A 14,298-nucleotide genomic window follows, 5' to 3' on the forward strand; every position below is an offset into this window, starting at 1 on the left:
ACATTAAAAAATTTTTTTATGTTAAATTCATGAACCAAATCATTTATAATTATGAAGAATTATCAAATAATGGTTGGGAACTTCATAAGAAATTCATTGAAGAAGGACATAATCCAAATGAAATTGCGAAAATAATTCGAAATGATGAAATCGAAAAACTTCAAGAAATATCATCACAAAATAATTTTGATTTTAATCAAATAATTGAGCCATCACTTTATGAAAGATGTTCATTTATAAATGAAGAAAATGTTTCATTAATTGATTATGCAGCATTTTTTTCTTCTATTAAATGTTTTAAATATTTACTTATGAATAATGCGAATGTAAAGAATGCAGGTAAATATGCAGTTGCAGGCGGAAATATTGAAATTATTCATTTATGTGAACAAAACCATTCAACATTTGATGATGCATATGAAACAACAATTAAATTCCATAAAAACGAAATCTTTTATTATCTTTATGAAAATAATTTTCCTGATAGTACAAATTTAGTTAAATTAGGAAAGTTTTGCGTTTTATATCATAATTATGAAATTTTTACATTTTTACTTAAAGAAGGAATGGAAGTTAATGATGACATTATTAATGAATCAGCAAGAAACGGTAATTTATATCTCACAAGATATTTCTGTAAAAAATATCAAATCCCAAAAAATATTTTAATTTTTTCATCTGAATCAAATAATAACGAACTTTTTATATATACTTTAAAGCAAAAAGGTGTTGATATTAATGCTAAAGATATTTATTTGTTTTATTTCAAATTTATTTTAATAATTTGATATTTTAAATAAATATTTGGAAATTGTTAAATATATTTAATACAGCATTTATTCTTGAAACTTCAAAAGGTTATATAGAAATAGTTAAATTACTTCTTGAACAAGAAGGAATTGATATTAATGCTAAAAATATTTGTTTGTTTCATTTAAAATATATTTTAATATTTTAATATTTCAAAATAATATTTGAAAATTATTTAAAATATTTAATACAGCACATATTTTAGCATCTTTAAATGGTCATACAGAAATCGTTAAATTACTTCTTGAACAAAAAGGAATTGATATTAATGCTAAAAGTATTTAAATGTTTTATTTGAAATTTATTTTAATAATTTAATATTTCAAAATAATATTTGGAAATTATTTAAAATATTTGAAACAGCACTTATTTTAGCATCTTCAAAAGGTCATACAGAAATAGTTAAATTACTTCTTGAACAAGAAGGAATTGATATTAATGCTAAAAATATTTATTTGTTTTATTTAAAATTTATTTTAATAATTTTATATTTCAAAATAATATTTAGAAATGATTTAAATTAAAGGGATGATAAGATATCTTTACTGTTTGTACCATGCTAAAAAATATAATAAATTTTTGTTAAATTTATTTGAGTCTTCATTGAAAGTTTGGTTTAACATCGATTTTGTAATATGAGAAATTTAATTTGATAAGTTAAAAAAATATTGAACCAAAGAAGATATGGGTTAGAACAATAAAAGGAATTAAAACATCTCATTAACAAGACTTGTCTTGAAATAATTATTTTCTTTCAAAACCTTTAACGTACGTTTATTTAAAATGAGCTCAGATGACGAACAATTATCAATAATTCATTCACTGAATACAAATTCCTTTCAGTGTAATAGCAGCATCTATTCAGATACAATGAAAATATCAAAATTAAATCAGATCATTCAAAATCTTGAAAATAGATTAAACATGTGCGAAAGTATTTATAAGCTTTCACTAAATACCACAGAAGTTCGAGAGAAAGAACGAAATCAGAATAATTCCAAAATTATGAATGTTCTCACTAATATTGATCAAAGATTAACTGTAATTGAGCAATTTCTTGATAATATTCCATTATTAATCAAAGAAACTATTTCAAAGTCCTTGCAAGAAAGCAATCAAGAGAAACAAACACAATTAAAAATAAAAAATTTTTCTGATTCCATTTCATTGCAAATTAGTGAACTTGAAAAAAAAACTAATACCAAAGAGAAGGCCTTTCAAAAAGGTATTTCAAGTTTTAAAAAAGAAATTGTTCAATTAAAATTACATTCAAATAATGATTCACAAATCGTTGAAATGGAGGCCCGATTAAAAGAATTAAAGAAAAATCAAAAAGATTTGGATGAAATGTACAATTCATTGGTTGAACGAAATAAATAATCTTCCGAATGAGTACCACTCAAATCAGATTATTAAGTTTTGAAATAAATATCATAGAAATTAAAGAACATTTGTTTGTATAAAATAAATAAAACCTAAGAATTTTTACTGTGCTGGTGTTTCTGTTTGCTTTGGTGATTCTGTTGCTGGTGATCTGATGTTTTCTTCGACAATTGCGAGAGCTGTTATTGCTAGTATGATCCACACAGGGAAGAAATAAGCAGCCTTTCGTTGAAGTTCATTTTCATCATATGTTGGAAGAAAGCCCATCAAAAGAAGAACCCACATGATGGCTGTTACTAAAAGCACAACAAGAACCCCCTTTGTATGTTCACGGAAGTAATTGCGATATGCTGTTAAAAGTTGTACCATAGCTGAAATGTAGTATTGTGTTTTGAATACTTTACATATTTATCCACTTTTTGACAAGCTTTGTCATTTCTTGCTCGCCACCACTTTTTATCAAAAAGTGATCTTGTTTTCTGATGAGTACGATACAAATAAACAATATAAACCTAGAAGGTAAGTTCAGAAAAAAAATTTTAAAACCATCAAAAATTCGATGTCTATTTCATTATGAAAATAGCGAAAATAATGATATTAATCCAAACTTGCTCTCACGGAAACACTATTTGACTCAAGATAACTTTGAATTAACAATTGAACAAACAATGAAATTAATTATTTTAAACTTCCCATATTCATATAATCAAATTTAGTAATTTGGTTTATTCTACATTTTATGCTAAAAGTGAAATTAATTTATATATAAATTATATAGAAACAATTCAAGTAAAAGAGAAGAAATTCAAAAAAAAAAAAAAAATGTTTAAATATTATAAAAATTTTAGTAATGTTACATCAATAAATTAATAATTAATTGAGGAAATGATTGAACAAAATTTGACTGATGATTGTATTTCTAAAAATCAAAAAACATCAAGAAATATCATCACAAACAAATTATAATTTTAATCAAACATTCCAATATCACTTTATGACATGTTATATTCATTTATTAATCAAAATAATGCTATAACATTAATTGATGCTGCTGCATTTTTTGGTTAAAATAAATGGCGCAAAGGTGGAAAAAACAGATTAGACTATTTAATTTAAACATTTTTTTTAAATCTTTTGAATAAAATCGGTATTTTTGTTCTTAAGAAGGCCCTTCATCCAAGCAAAAGTTTTACAACTTAACATTTCATCGAAAAGTGCAACTTGATTTATTATTTTAACACGAATAATTCCTCATGAACACAATAAAGCTGGAATTGATAGTGTATTGTATATTGAATTGTGCAGACATAGGTAATAAGTCAAGCATTCCAAGGACCAGCATGACCAAAACGTAATACGATTTCTTCATAAAAACTATATAAGGTATTGACCTAACGACACTCATGGTTTCCTCGAAGCATGTAAAAGCGGTTGGGTAAAATATTTTACCTTGTAAGCAAGAAGAAGTGCAAATGTTTCAATTGAATAATATCCTCGATCAACATAATCACCAAGGAAAAGATATTTAAGATTTGGTGGATCACCTTCGAAAATATTCTGAATAAGCTCTTTCAGAAAAAAATTAAAAAGTGAAGTCAAAAGGATACGTTAATAAACATAAAACCATTGACTAAGAATTCTTAAATGGGAGTTCTTGAAGAAGATGAAAATTTTATGTTCCTTTATAATGCTGCAAATGGGAATTCCAACGTAAAAAACAGTCAAATAATCACATATTTATCAAGGTTTAGAAAGAAATTATCTTTTTCATGGATAGCTCAATTTCGTGAAGAAACCAGGAAGTGTTTAATTTTAGTTTTGAAATTAATATTCAAATTTACAACAAATTCAGATGCGACAATTCGTGTGAATGCATATAATACTCTTGGAGGACTATTAGTAACAGTAGCACCTTTCTGTCCATTAATTTTCATAGCTGCTTTCGCAGAAGCTGTAAGCAGTGCTGAAAATTCACCAAAAGTATCAATAGCGATAATTAATACATTTTTATACTTAACACGATTTATTTCTCCAATTCGAATGAACGAGTTTGTTTGCAACATTCCTGTGAACTCTCATTTTGGTGTTGATCTCTCAGAATTTATTCAATTCATTCCTCAAGTTATTCCATTAATGGTTAATTTACCAATTGCTCTTAAGCAAAACATCCTTCGTTCTATCATTTGTGGATGTGGGAAAAAACCAAACTTTGCATTTACTTCATCAGTTTCACTTTTAGTATCAATGAACAAGCAAGAACAAATTGACATATTAATTGATTTTATTGACAAAAACCAATTATATGAAGCTGCTGTTTGGTTAGGACCAGTACTTCTTGAAGATAAAGAAGTTTATGAACTTATTGGTGAAAAAGGAAGAAATATATTCTTAACGGTCTCCCTACAAGAATTCAGAAGGAAACCGTTAAATTTATGTCAATTTGAAAATGCTTGTAAAACGTGTTCTATCTTTTTACATTATGAACCTAGCTTAAAAGAGAAAATATATAATGAACTAGAAGATAATTATCCACCTATATATCAATCACGCTTATTATATTTACCAATGACACTTGACAAACTTCAACAATATACCGAAACTATTTATTTATCACCTAAACTTGTCGCAATCCAAAACTATTTTTATGATAATAATAATGATGCGGATGAAGTTGCTAAATTATTTTATGAATATAAAGACAGTGAAAATGATTTATATTGTAAATTAATTGAATGTTTTGGGATGTGCATTGATAAAATGTTAATATTATGTAAAGAAGATTATCACATAAAGCTCATGAAATTAATATTAGAAAAAGAAAACATAAATTGGGTACATAATGAAGCTGTTTGTAAATTCATTGATAATATTTCGGTCGAAAATTGTATAAAAGTTTTTCCCGAATATTCAAATATAGTACTTAATTTACTATTAGAATTTACTTTATCTGCTCAAGATCGATTATTTAGTACAGCGATTTCATCCATAAAGAAATTCGCTTCTTATTTTAACTTGGAAAAAATCATTTTACGGATTTATTCAAGTGATTGGCTTAATGAGAATGAAGTTTCACGACGTTTTTATTTGTTATCTGAACTTTCGGAATTATTTCATTCGAATTTGTTTGAGATGTTTATTCCTATTGCTTATGAATGTTTATTATATTATGAAAATGTTTCAACGATTTCGAACATTTATTCATTTTTAAGTAAAATTAAAGTTACATATATTAGTGAAGAAATTCGAATTTTCACTTTTAAATTCTTAATAAAACATATTCAAAGCTTTACGCAGTATCAGAATGATTTTAATTATGATATTGAACCATTAAATGGATATTTCCTTGATGGTATTGATACTGACATTGTTACTAATCCTACTATTAATCATCAAATAGTAATGGAACATGTAAAAAATTGTTATTTATTTTTATGTAATTTACCATTAAACTTAATAAAAGACATTGAAACATTTTTTAAGTTGTCATTTAATTTGGTCCCGATTTTTGATAAAATAGCGCTAATTGAAATGCAGAAATTAGCAAATCAATTTAAGCAATATAGTCAACAAATGTTTAATTTAGCATTAGATACATTTAAATCGACATCTAAAGATGATGTATCTGCTGTTTGTTGTCAATATTTAATACCTACGAATATAAAATTGCCGAAAAAAATCGAAGATGCATTATTACAATTTATAACAACTAAAAATACTCAAGATCCGGATTTATTATTTTATTCATTTGTATATACTGATCAAAAGGATCATTTATTAGCTATAAATAATATACCAAACTTAATACAAAGATTACCCGAGAAAGAATCAATTACATTGTTATTTAAATTATCGAAAATTATTGGGAAAAATGAATTAAAAATTGTGACTGAAAATCAATATATTGCTTTTTTGGATTATGCATTAATATATAAAGGAGAATATTTTGAAAAAGTAAAAAATTATGTTCAAAATATTCATATTAATAATTGGCCATTAGATGATAAGTTAATGAAAAAATCATTGGTCGAATTCCTCGAGAAAATTGATTTTAAGATAAAATTAAATAATTTGGATAAGATTGACTTGAAACATTGGAAATTTATTATCAAGAATAAACAATTTTTTGATGTTTCTGAATTAAATCAATTTATTTCAGAACATATTTCATTATTTTATAAAATTAACATAACAAATATATATCAAATTAATGATAATACTAAAAAATATATATTTAATGAAATAAAAGATATAACAAAAGTTTCAACAATTAGAACATTTGTTGATTCTGGAGAATTTGTTAAAGAAAATATTCTTTTAACAAATTATTTCGATTATTCTAATAATAAAATATCAGATGAATTATTTAATAAATATTTAACATATTCATTAGAAATTAAATCAATAAAATTATTAAAATCGTTATTAAAATATGCGCAAAAGTTTTCTATTTCATATAATATAACTGATAATTCAATGTTTTTCACACCTGAAATCATTGATTATACATTAATTTCATTATCTAAATATAAATCGATTGATAATATTCCTAAAAATCTTTTAAATAAACTTGAAGAATATATTAATAAACCAATAACAAAAGAAATAATATTTGATAAAGATCCATCAATTTCACGAATATCTAAAATCGATCCGACGTATTTCATACATTATTTATATGAATTTGAGGATTTTAAAGCTAATCGACTTATGAAACTTATAAAGATAATGAATTTTGTGTTGTTTCCAACGAATGAACTTTTGGGTATAATAAAACATTACATTGGTTTATATAACCAATTAACATCGCAAAAGAAAAAAGCGATTTTTTTAAGATTTATATATTCGTCGTTAGTTAATTTACATATTCGTAAACAAAAACAATCATTAAATCAATTAATATTAATTTTGGATGAATTCTTTCCGATTTTTATTAAAGATATTTCATCAATAATTTATTTAGAGATTTCATTATTATTACAATTTTTAATTTTATATTCGAATAATTTAAATGTTTATAATAATTTCTTTAACATTATAAATAGTAAAACATTTTTGTTTAAATATTTTTTGAACCATTTTACTAATTTATATATAACACGTGCAAAACAAACTACATATTCTTCATTAATAATAAAAAATATTAAACAAATTTTTAATATTAATTTGCCTTCGTTAAATAATATCGCATTTAAATCTATAAAATGTTTCTTAAATGTCGAAATGTTTTCATACATAAAAAGTATTTTAATAAATGAAGTTCCAAATAATTTTTCGATATATAAAAATGACTTTCAAATCGGGCCTTCGATTGTTTATATATATTTAACTATTTTAACGAATAATCAAATGTTTGATAATGTACAACTTCAAATATTTTTCGATATAATAAACAATTTGTTTAATAATAATAAAATTCCAATATATCAAATTAGTTTTCCAATGATTCCAAAACTTTCGATTTTTGATATAAATTTATTTGATAACATTTTTAAACTTAATTTTTGTAATTCGTTGATCATAAATACTATAGTTAACACATTTTACTCATTACAAAGTCAAATAAAAAATACAGAAAGATTAAAAACATTGCAAATTAATACAATGAAATGTTTCATTGATTACTATTTAAAGTTCCCTTCGATCGAAGGAACAAAGTTTTTGTTCAATGTCGTTCGATTGAATAATGAGCCGATTTCTTTCGTGTTCTCGAAATTGGTCTCCGAAACTGATAATTTCGTCGTTTTGTTTGTCGCGTTAAAACTTATTTTCGATGAGTTCAATGCGAAACAAAAAGAATACGCGAAATCAGTGATAAAAAAGGCAGAAATAAAAATGCTGTCGAGGAAAATGGCAATGGAATACTTCTTGTGCGATGATGTTGACGTCAGGAAATATTTTGTTATCGCTGCTGCAGAAAGTGATAATAGCGATGAGATATCAGAACTTAGTAAAATTATTTGATATGTTTTAATATATTTTTATTTTAATGCGAATGAAATTTGTATATTTTTCATATAAATGATTTTCATATAAAATGATCTTTAAAGATGTTTCTATGAGCACGAAATTTTCATTTTAATTTATAAAAACTAAAAACCAGATTTTAAACATTTAAGGATAATTTCCGCAAAATGAATTTATCAAATTACACATAAATTTATGCGTTTTGCTGAACAAGACGTCTAACAGTTGAAACAAGAGTAAATCCTTTGTATTTCCTCGATGTTGCATTTGTTATTTCATTTTTATCTTATGTCGTGATGTTAACTTTGCTTCGAAGTAGTTATAATACATTTTAAAGTTTACAACGAAATTTTTATTTTTAAATCATGAAATAATGAAAAATTTACATAAAATAGATATTCAGACCTGTTCTTCATCAGAGAATTCTATCAATTCGGTCACGTTCGCACGGCAAACTGGACAATGAGATGAAAGAGTTGAAAATCGCACACTGCATTCTTTGCACATGCAACAGTGACGACATGGAAATGCAATCACTGTAGCTCTCTGAGAACAACAAATGATACAAAGACCTTCAGAAGAAGCATCATCGCCATCTATGCCTTCTTGTTTGTATACTTTGGAAATTGTGGAAATAACCCCATTAATGACAATTTTGTCGTTCTTCACAGACGGGGTTGAATGTGGTGTTGATTGTAGTGTATAAATTCGACAAGTTACCCCATGCCAAGAATCAAAATCAAATTTGATTGTAAAATTATCTTCATTTGGTTTATCAAATATTTGTGTGTGATCAGTGCTAGCATCATAGTGATGGCTTTCAGAAGAGTTCTCGGTTTGAAGAGTTATTATTCCTTCACATGATGAAGAAAATGAAACTGTAATTGTAGAATCATCATTAAAGGATACTGGATCAGGGCTTAATGCTGCGGGTACTGAAATATGTGAAGTTGCTACTTTTCGAATTGGAATAGTTGGAACTTCACCAACTTCTTGTCGAAATTGTTCATTAATAGCTGCATTTATAGCATTTATAGCTTCAGGACGTTGTATTGGACCATAATATGAATGCCAAATTGGGCCTTGATAAGGAATACACAAAGAGCACCCCATCTAAGCTCCAACTTAATGAAGAAAACGTTTTTTAAACGAACGTTAAAAATCAAAATTATGGAAAACAATGAAATAACAGACGATTTCCATCCTTTTCTTATAGAAGTAAATAATATATCATTTGATGAAATTAGTGATGAAATTTTACTTTTGATTTTATCCAATCTTCCCTTAAATAAATTAGCAATTCTTAGTTGTACTTCAAAACGAATGCATCGCCTTTGTCACACTCCGCAACTTTGGTCATCGATTCATATAACTGATGCTAAATCATTACTTACACCATTTTCAATATTTGTTTTATGTGGCAAAGGTCGGTTTATACAAAATCTATCCATTGACTTACGGCATAACGATATTACTGATGCTGTTCTTTTTTGCCTTGCTTCTTCATGTACATCTTTAGTTTCACTTTCATTATATAAACGGGAAGATTCCATTCTTTCCACCACTCGTATTAACACCTTTCCAGTTGATGTTTTATTTCACTTTCTTTCTAGCTCCAAATTCATTCGATCATTAACCTTTACAGATTCAGTTTTTATTGATGATTCACATCTTGTCAAACTCCTTCCTCGTCTTCAAATGATACAAGAAATCAATCTTTCTGGGTGTAGTTCCATCACGGATTCCATTCTAATCCGACTTTCACAACAATGTCCCTCATTACAAATCCTTGACATCTCTCGACTTTCCATCACAGGTCGCTGTCTTGAGTCTCTTTTTCGATATTGTTCATATCTACGTGTTCTTCGTGCCAATTATTGCCTAAGTTTTCAAAGTGATTCATTTGATGTGATTCCAATTGATTGTCTTAATCAACTTACCGAACTATCAATAGTTCAAACGCCTGTTAGTTTAGAGCAAGCGCTTAACTTCTGCACAAGTTTACGTGCGCTACTTGCAACGGAAAGTCTTCACGACTCCATTTTGATACCATTTCTAATACGTAACCATTCGCTCGAAGTGTTACACATGGGCGTTGGCTGCCGTGTTACAATATCATCACTTCTAACGGCATTACAAACATGTGGGCCGACATTACAATCGTTAACATTTCATCCATTTAAAGAATTTGGAATTCCGTCGGATGAAACAATTCGAATCATATGCGAAAGATGTCCGCGTTTACGGAATCTTTCGTTTGCATGTTCAAGAGAAATATCGACGTTTTGGGTAATACAATTGTTGGATAGATTAAAAATAGAAACTTTAGCATTGTTCGGTTGGGAAAATGCAAATTCTTCAACTTTAAGAATAATTTCCCAACACGTTAAATATCTAAAAGTGTTTTGTACTTCCGAATGTGTAAAAGTTACTGCAAATGGAATTGTGGACTTCGTATCCAATTGTCCGTCTTTGGAAACAGTAAAGTTCAATGAGACTGGTGCAAACGTGGGACAAGATGGAAGACTTGACCCAATTGTCGTACAAGAAATACGAAAGTTGTTCCCTGAGGCAATGGAAACGACGCCTGGAACAATTGTGCTTAAGTAATGTGCGTGGGAGTTTTTGTTTGTTTAAATAAAAATAAAAAACATCAAAAATTTAAAGAATTGAAACGAATCGTTATGATGGGGCACCCCATTCATTTTTGGCTTTAAGCAAAAATGTCAAATGATGATGCAAAAATTGCAAGCATAGATTCCAAGTCTCCAAATATTTATCTTGAATTAAGTGCTCAATTAGAACATATTATATTTGATTTAACTCAAGAAAATCTTGAATTGTCATTTGAAAAAACAATGGAACTATTTGATCAAAATTATCCATATACATCTAATTTATTAATAAGTAATTTAATTTATGAAGCATTTTGTTCACATAATGATAAAATTTATATATATTTAAATTTCTTAGAAAAAATGAATTCATTTAACCAAGAAATTGTTGAAATTTTCAGCAAGCACATATCTGTAATTGACTCACAAGAATCATATTATTTAATTTATCAAATGATAAAACGAAATTTAATTGACGCAAGCATTACTAAAAACATTAAAACTAAATATTTCGCACAATATAAAACAGAAGAAGAGAATAAAGAAAGAAATTTTGTATTTCCTTCAGAAGGAATTTTTTTAACTAATTATGAAGAACTTTCAAAGAATGGTTGGGAACTTCATAAGAAATTCATTGAAGAAGGACATAATCCCGATGAAATTGCGAAAATAATTCGAAATGATGAAATCGAAAAACTTCAAGAAATATCATCACAAAATAATTTTGATTTTAATCAAATAATTGAACCATCACTTTATGAAAGATGTGATTTTATTAATCAGTTTGGCATATCATTAATTGATTATGCAGCATTTTTTTCTTCTGTTAAATGTTTTAAATATTTACTTATGAATAATGCGAATGTAAAGAATGCAGGTAAATATGCAGTTGCAGGCGGAAATATTGAAATTATTCATTTATGTGAACAAAACCATTCATCATTTGAAGATGCATATGAAGCAGCAATCCAATTCCATAAAAATGATTTTTTTTTTATATATTTACGATAATAAGATTGAAGAAATTAATGATTTGGAAGAATTAGGAAAAATATGTGTTTCTCATAATAATTATACAATATTTACATATTTACTTAATAAAGGAATGAAAATTAATGAAAATATTATTGATGAATCTGCAAGAATTGGAAATTTGTTTCTTACAAAAAATTTCATTGAAGAAATTCAAATTCCAAAAGACATATTGATTAGATCAATAGAATCAAGAAATGTTGAACTTGTTAAATATGTTCTTGAACAGAAAGGATTTGATATTAATTCTCAAGATATCTTGAATTTGTTTTGTTTCAAATTTATTTTAATAATTTGAAATTACAAAACAATATTTGGAAATTATTTTAATTATTTGAAACAGCACTCATTTATGCATCTAAATTAGGTCACATAGAAATAGTTAAAATACTTCTTGAACAAAAAGGAATTAATATTAAAGCTAAAGATATTTATTAGTTTGATATAATATTTTATTTAATTATTTTATATTTGAAATTATTATTTGAAAATTATCTAAATTATTTGAAACAGCACTTATGAACGCATCTTCAAAAGGTCATACTGAAATCGTGAAATTACTTCTAGAGCATGGAAAATTTGATATAAATGATATAGATATTTATTTGTTTTTTATATTATTTATTGTAATTATTTAATATTTCAAAGTAATATTTGGAAATTATTTAACATATTTGAAACAGTTCTTATTTTAGCATCTAGAAATGATCATAAAGAAGTGGTTAAATTACTTCTTGAACAAAAAGGAATTGATATTAATGCTAAAGATATTTATTTGTTATATTTGACATTTATTTTAATAATCTGATATTTGATAATAATATTTGGAGATTAATAATATTATTTTTATCAGCACTTATGATAGCATCTAAAAGTGGTCATTCAGAAATAGTTAAATTACTACTTGAAAAAAAAGAAATTGATATTAATGCCAAAGGTATATAAATATTTGATTTGATATTTGTTACAATAGTTTAACATTTCATAATAATATTTGGTGATCAATTATAATATTTTTTACATCACTTATATTCGCATCTTGTAATGGTAATACAAATATAGTTAAACTACTTCTTGATCAAGAAGGAATTGATATTAATGCTAAAGATATTTAAATATTTGATCTGATATTAATTTTAACAATTTGATGTTTCACAAAAATATTTAGAAATCATTCAAATTACTTGAGACATCACTTATCAAAGCAACTTATAATGGTAACTTAGATACTGTTCGATTACTTCTTGAGCAAGATAATATTGATGTCAATGCAAAAGATATTAATTTGTTTTATTTTCTATTTATTTTGAGAATTTAATGTTTTAGAATAATATTTGGATTTTATGAAAATTATTTTATACAGCAATTATGCATGCATCTGAAAGCGGTGAAATAGAAATATTTAAGTTGCTTCTTGCGAATAAGAACGTTGATATCAATTGTAAAGACATTTGTTTGTCTTATTTTATATTTGTTATGATGATATGAATTTTCAAAATAATATTTGGAAATTATTTAAATTATTTAATACACCACTCATGTATGCATCTAGAGAAGGTTATATAGAAATTGTAAAAATACTTCTTATACAAGAAAAAATTGATGTTAATACAAAAAATTTTTATTTGTTTTGTTTAGATTTCATAATAATAATTTGAAATTCCAAAATAATATTTGGAAATTATATAAAATATTTTATACAGCACTTATGTATGCATCTTATAATGGGTATTTAGAAATAGCTAAATTACTTCTTACGCAAAAAGGAATTGATTTTAATGCGAAAGATATTTGTTTTTTTGATTAAATATTTGATTTAATGATTTGAATTTTCAAAATAAAATTTGGAAATTATGAAAAATATTTAACACAGCACTTATGCATGCATCAGAAAATGATAAAATAGAAATAGTTAAATTACTTCTTAAACAAAATAAAATTGATATTAATGCAAAAGATTTTTATTTGTTTTGTTTAGAATTTATAAAAAAAATTTAAAATTTCAAAATATTGTTTGGAAATTATTTAAATTATTTAAAACAGCACTTATGTTTGCATCTAATGAAGGTTCTATAGAGATAGTTAAATTACTTCTTGAACAAGAAGGAATAGATATTAATGCTAAAGATATTTAATTGTATTAAAGACTTATTATAATAATTTAATATTACAAAATATTGTTTGGAAATTATTTAAATTATTTAAAACAGCACTTATGTTTGCAGCTAATGAAGGTTCTATAGAGATAGTTAAATTACTTCTTGAACAAGAAGGAATAGATATTAATGCTAAAGATATTTAATTGTATTATTTAAGACTTATTATAATAATTTAATATTACAAAATATTGTTTGGAAATTATTTAAATTATTTAAAACAGCACTTATGTTGGCATCTATAGAAGGTTCTATAGAGATAGTTAAATTACTTCTTGAACAAAAAGGTATCAATATTAATGCTAAAGATATTTAATTGTATTATTTAAGACTTATTA

The 14,298-nt window shown here is 25.4% G+C and overlaps 3 protein-coding genes across 3 annotated transcripts; 1 reads left to right on the forward strand and 2 right to left on the reverse strand.

Annotated features, from left to right (window-relative positions):
* Positions 1-2,295: 2,295 nt before the first annotated feature.
* GO595_009108 (uncharacterized protein) lies at positions 2,296-2,562 on the reverse strand (the record flags this gene model as incomplete). The annotated part of the gene is made up of 1 exon (XM_067922758.1): positions 2,296-2,562. One exon carries the CDS (start codon positions 2,560-2,562, stop codon positions 2,296-2,298), a length of 267 nt encoding a protein of 88 aa, XP_067770728.1.
* Positions 2,563-8,556: 5,994 nt separating this feature from the next.
* On the reverse strand, positions 8,557-9,270 carry GO595_009109 (Zinc finger domain-containing protein; the record flags this gene model as incomplete). The annotated part of the gene is made up of 1 exon (XM_067922759.1): positions 8,557-9,270. One exon carries the CDS (start codon positions 9,268-9,270, stop codon positions 8,557-8,559), a length of 714 nt encoding a protein of 237 aa, XP_067770729.1.
* A 210-nt stretch (positions 9,271-9,480) lies between these two features.
* On the forward strand, positions 9,481-10,767 carry GO595_009110 (F-box/LRR-repeat protein 20; the record flags this gene model as incomplete). The annotated part of the gene is made up of 1 exon (XM_067922760.1): positions 9,481-10,767. One exon carries the CDS (start codon positions 9,481-9,483, stop codon positions 10,765-10,767), a length of 1,287 nt encoding a protein of 428 aa, XP_067770730.1.
* Positions 10,768-14,298: the final 3,531 nt, after the last annotated feature.

This window comes from Histomonas meleagridis (assembly GCF_020186115.1).
Source record: "Histomonas meleagridis strain 2922-C6/04-10x chromosome Unknown contig_84, whole genome shotgun sequence".
Lineage (NCBI taxonomy): Eukaryota > Parabasalia > Tritrichomonadida > Dientamoebidae > Histomonas > Histomonas meleagridis.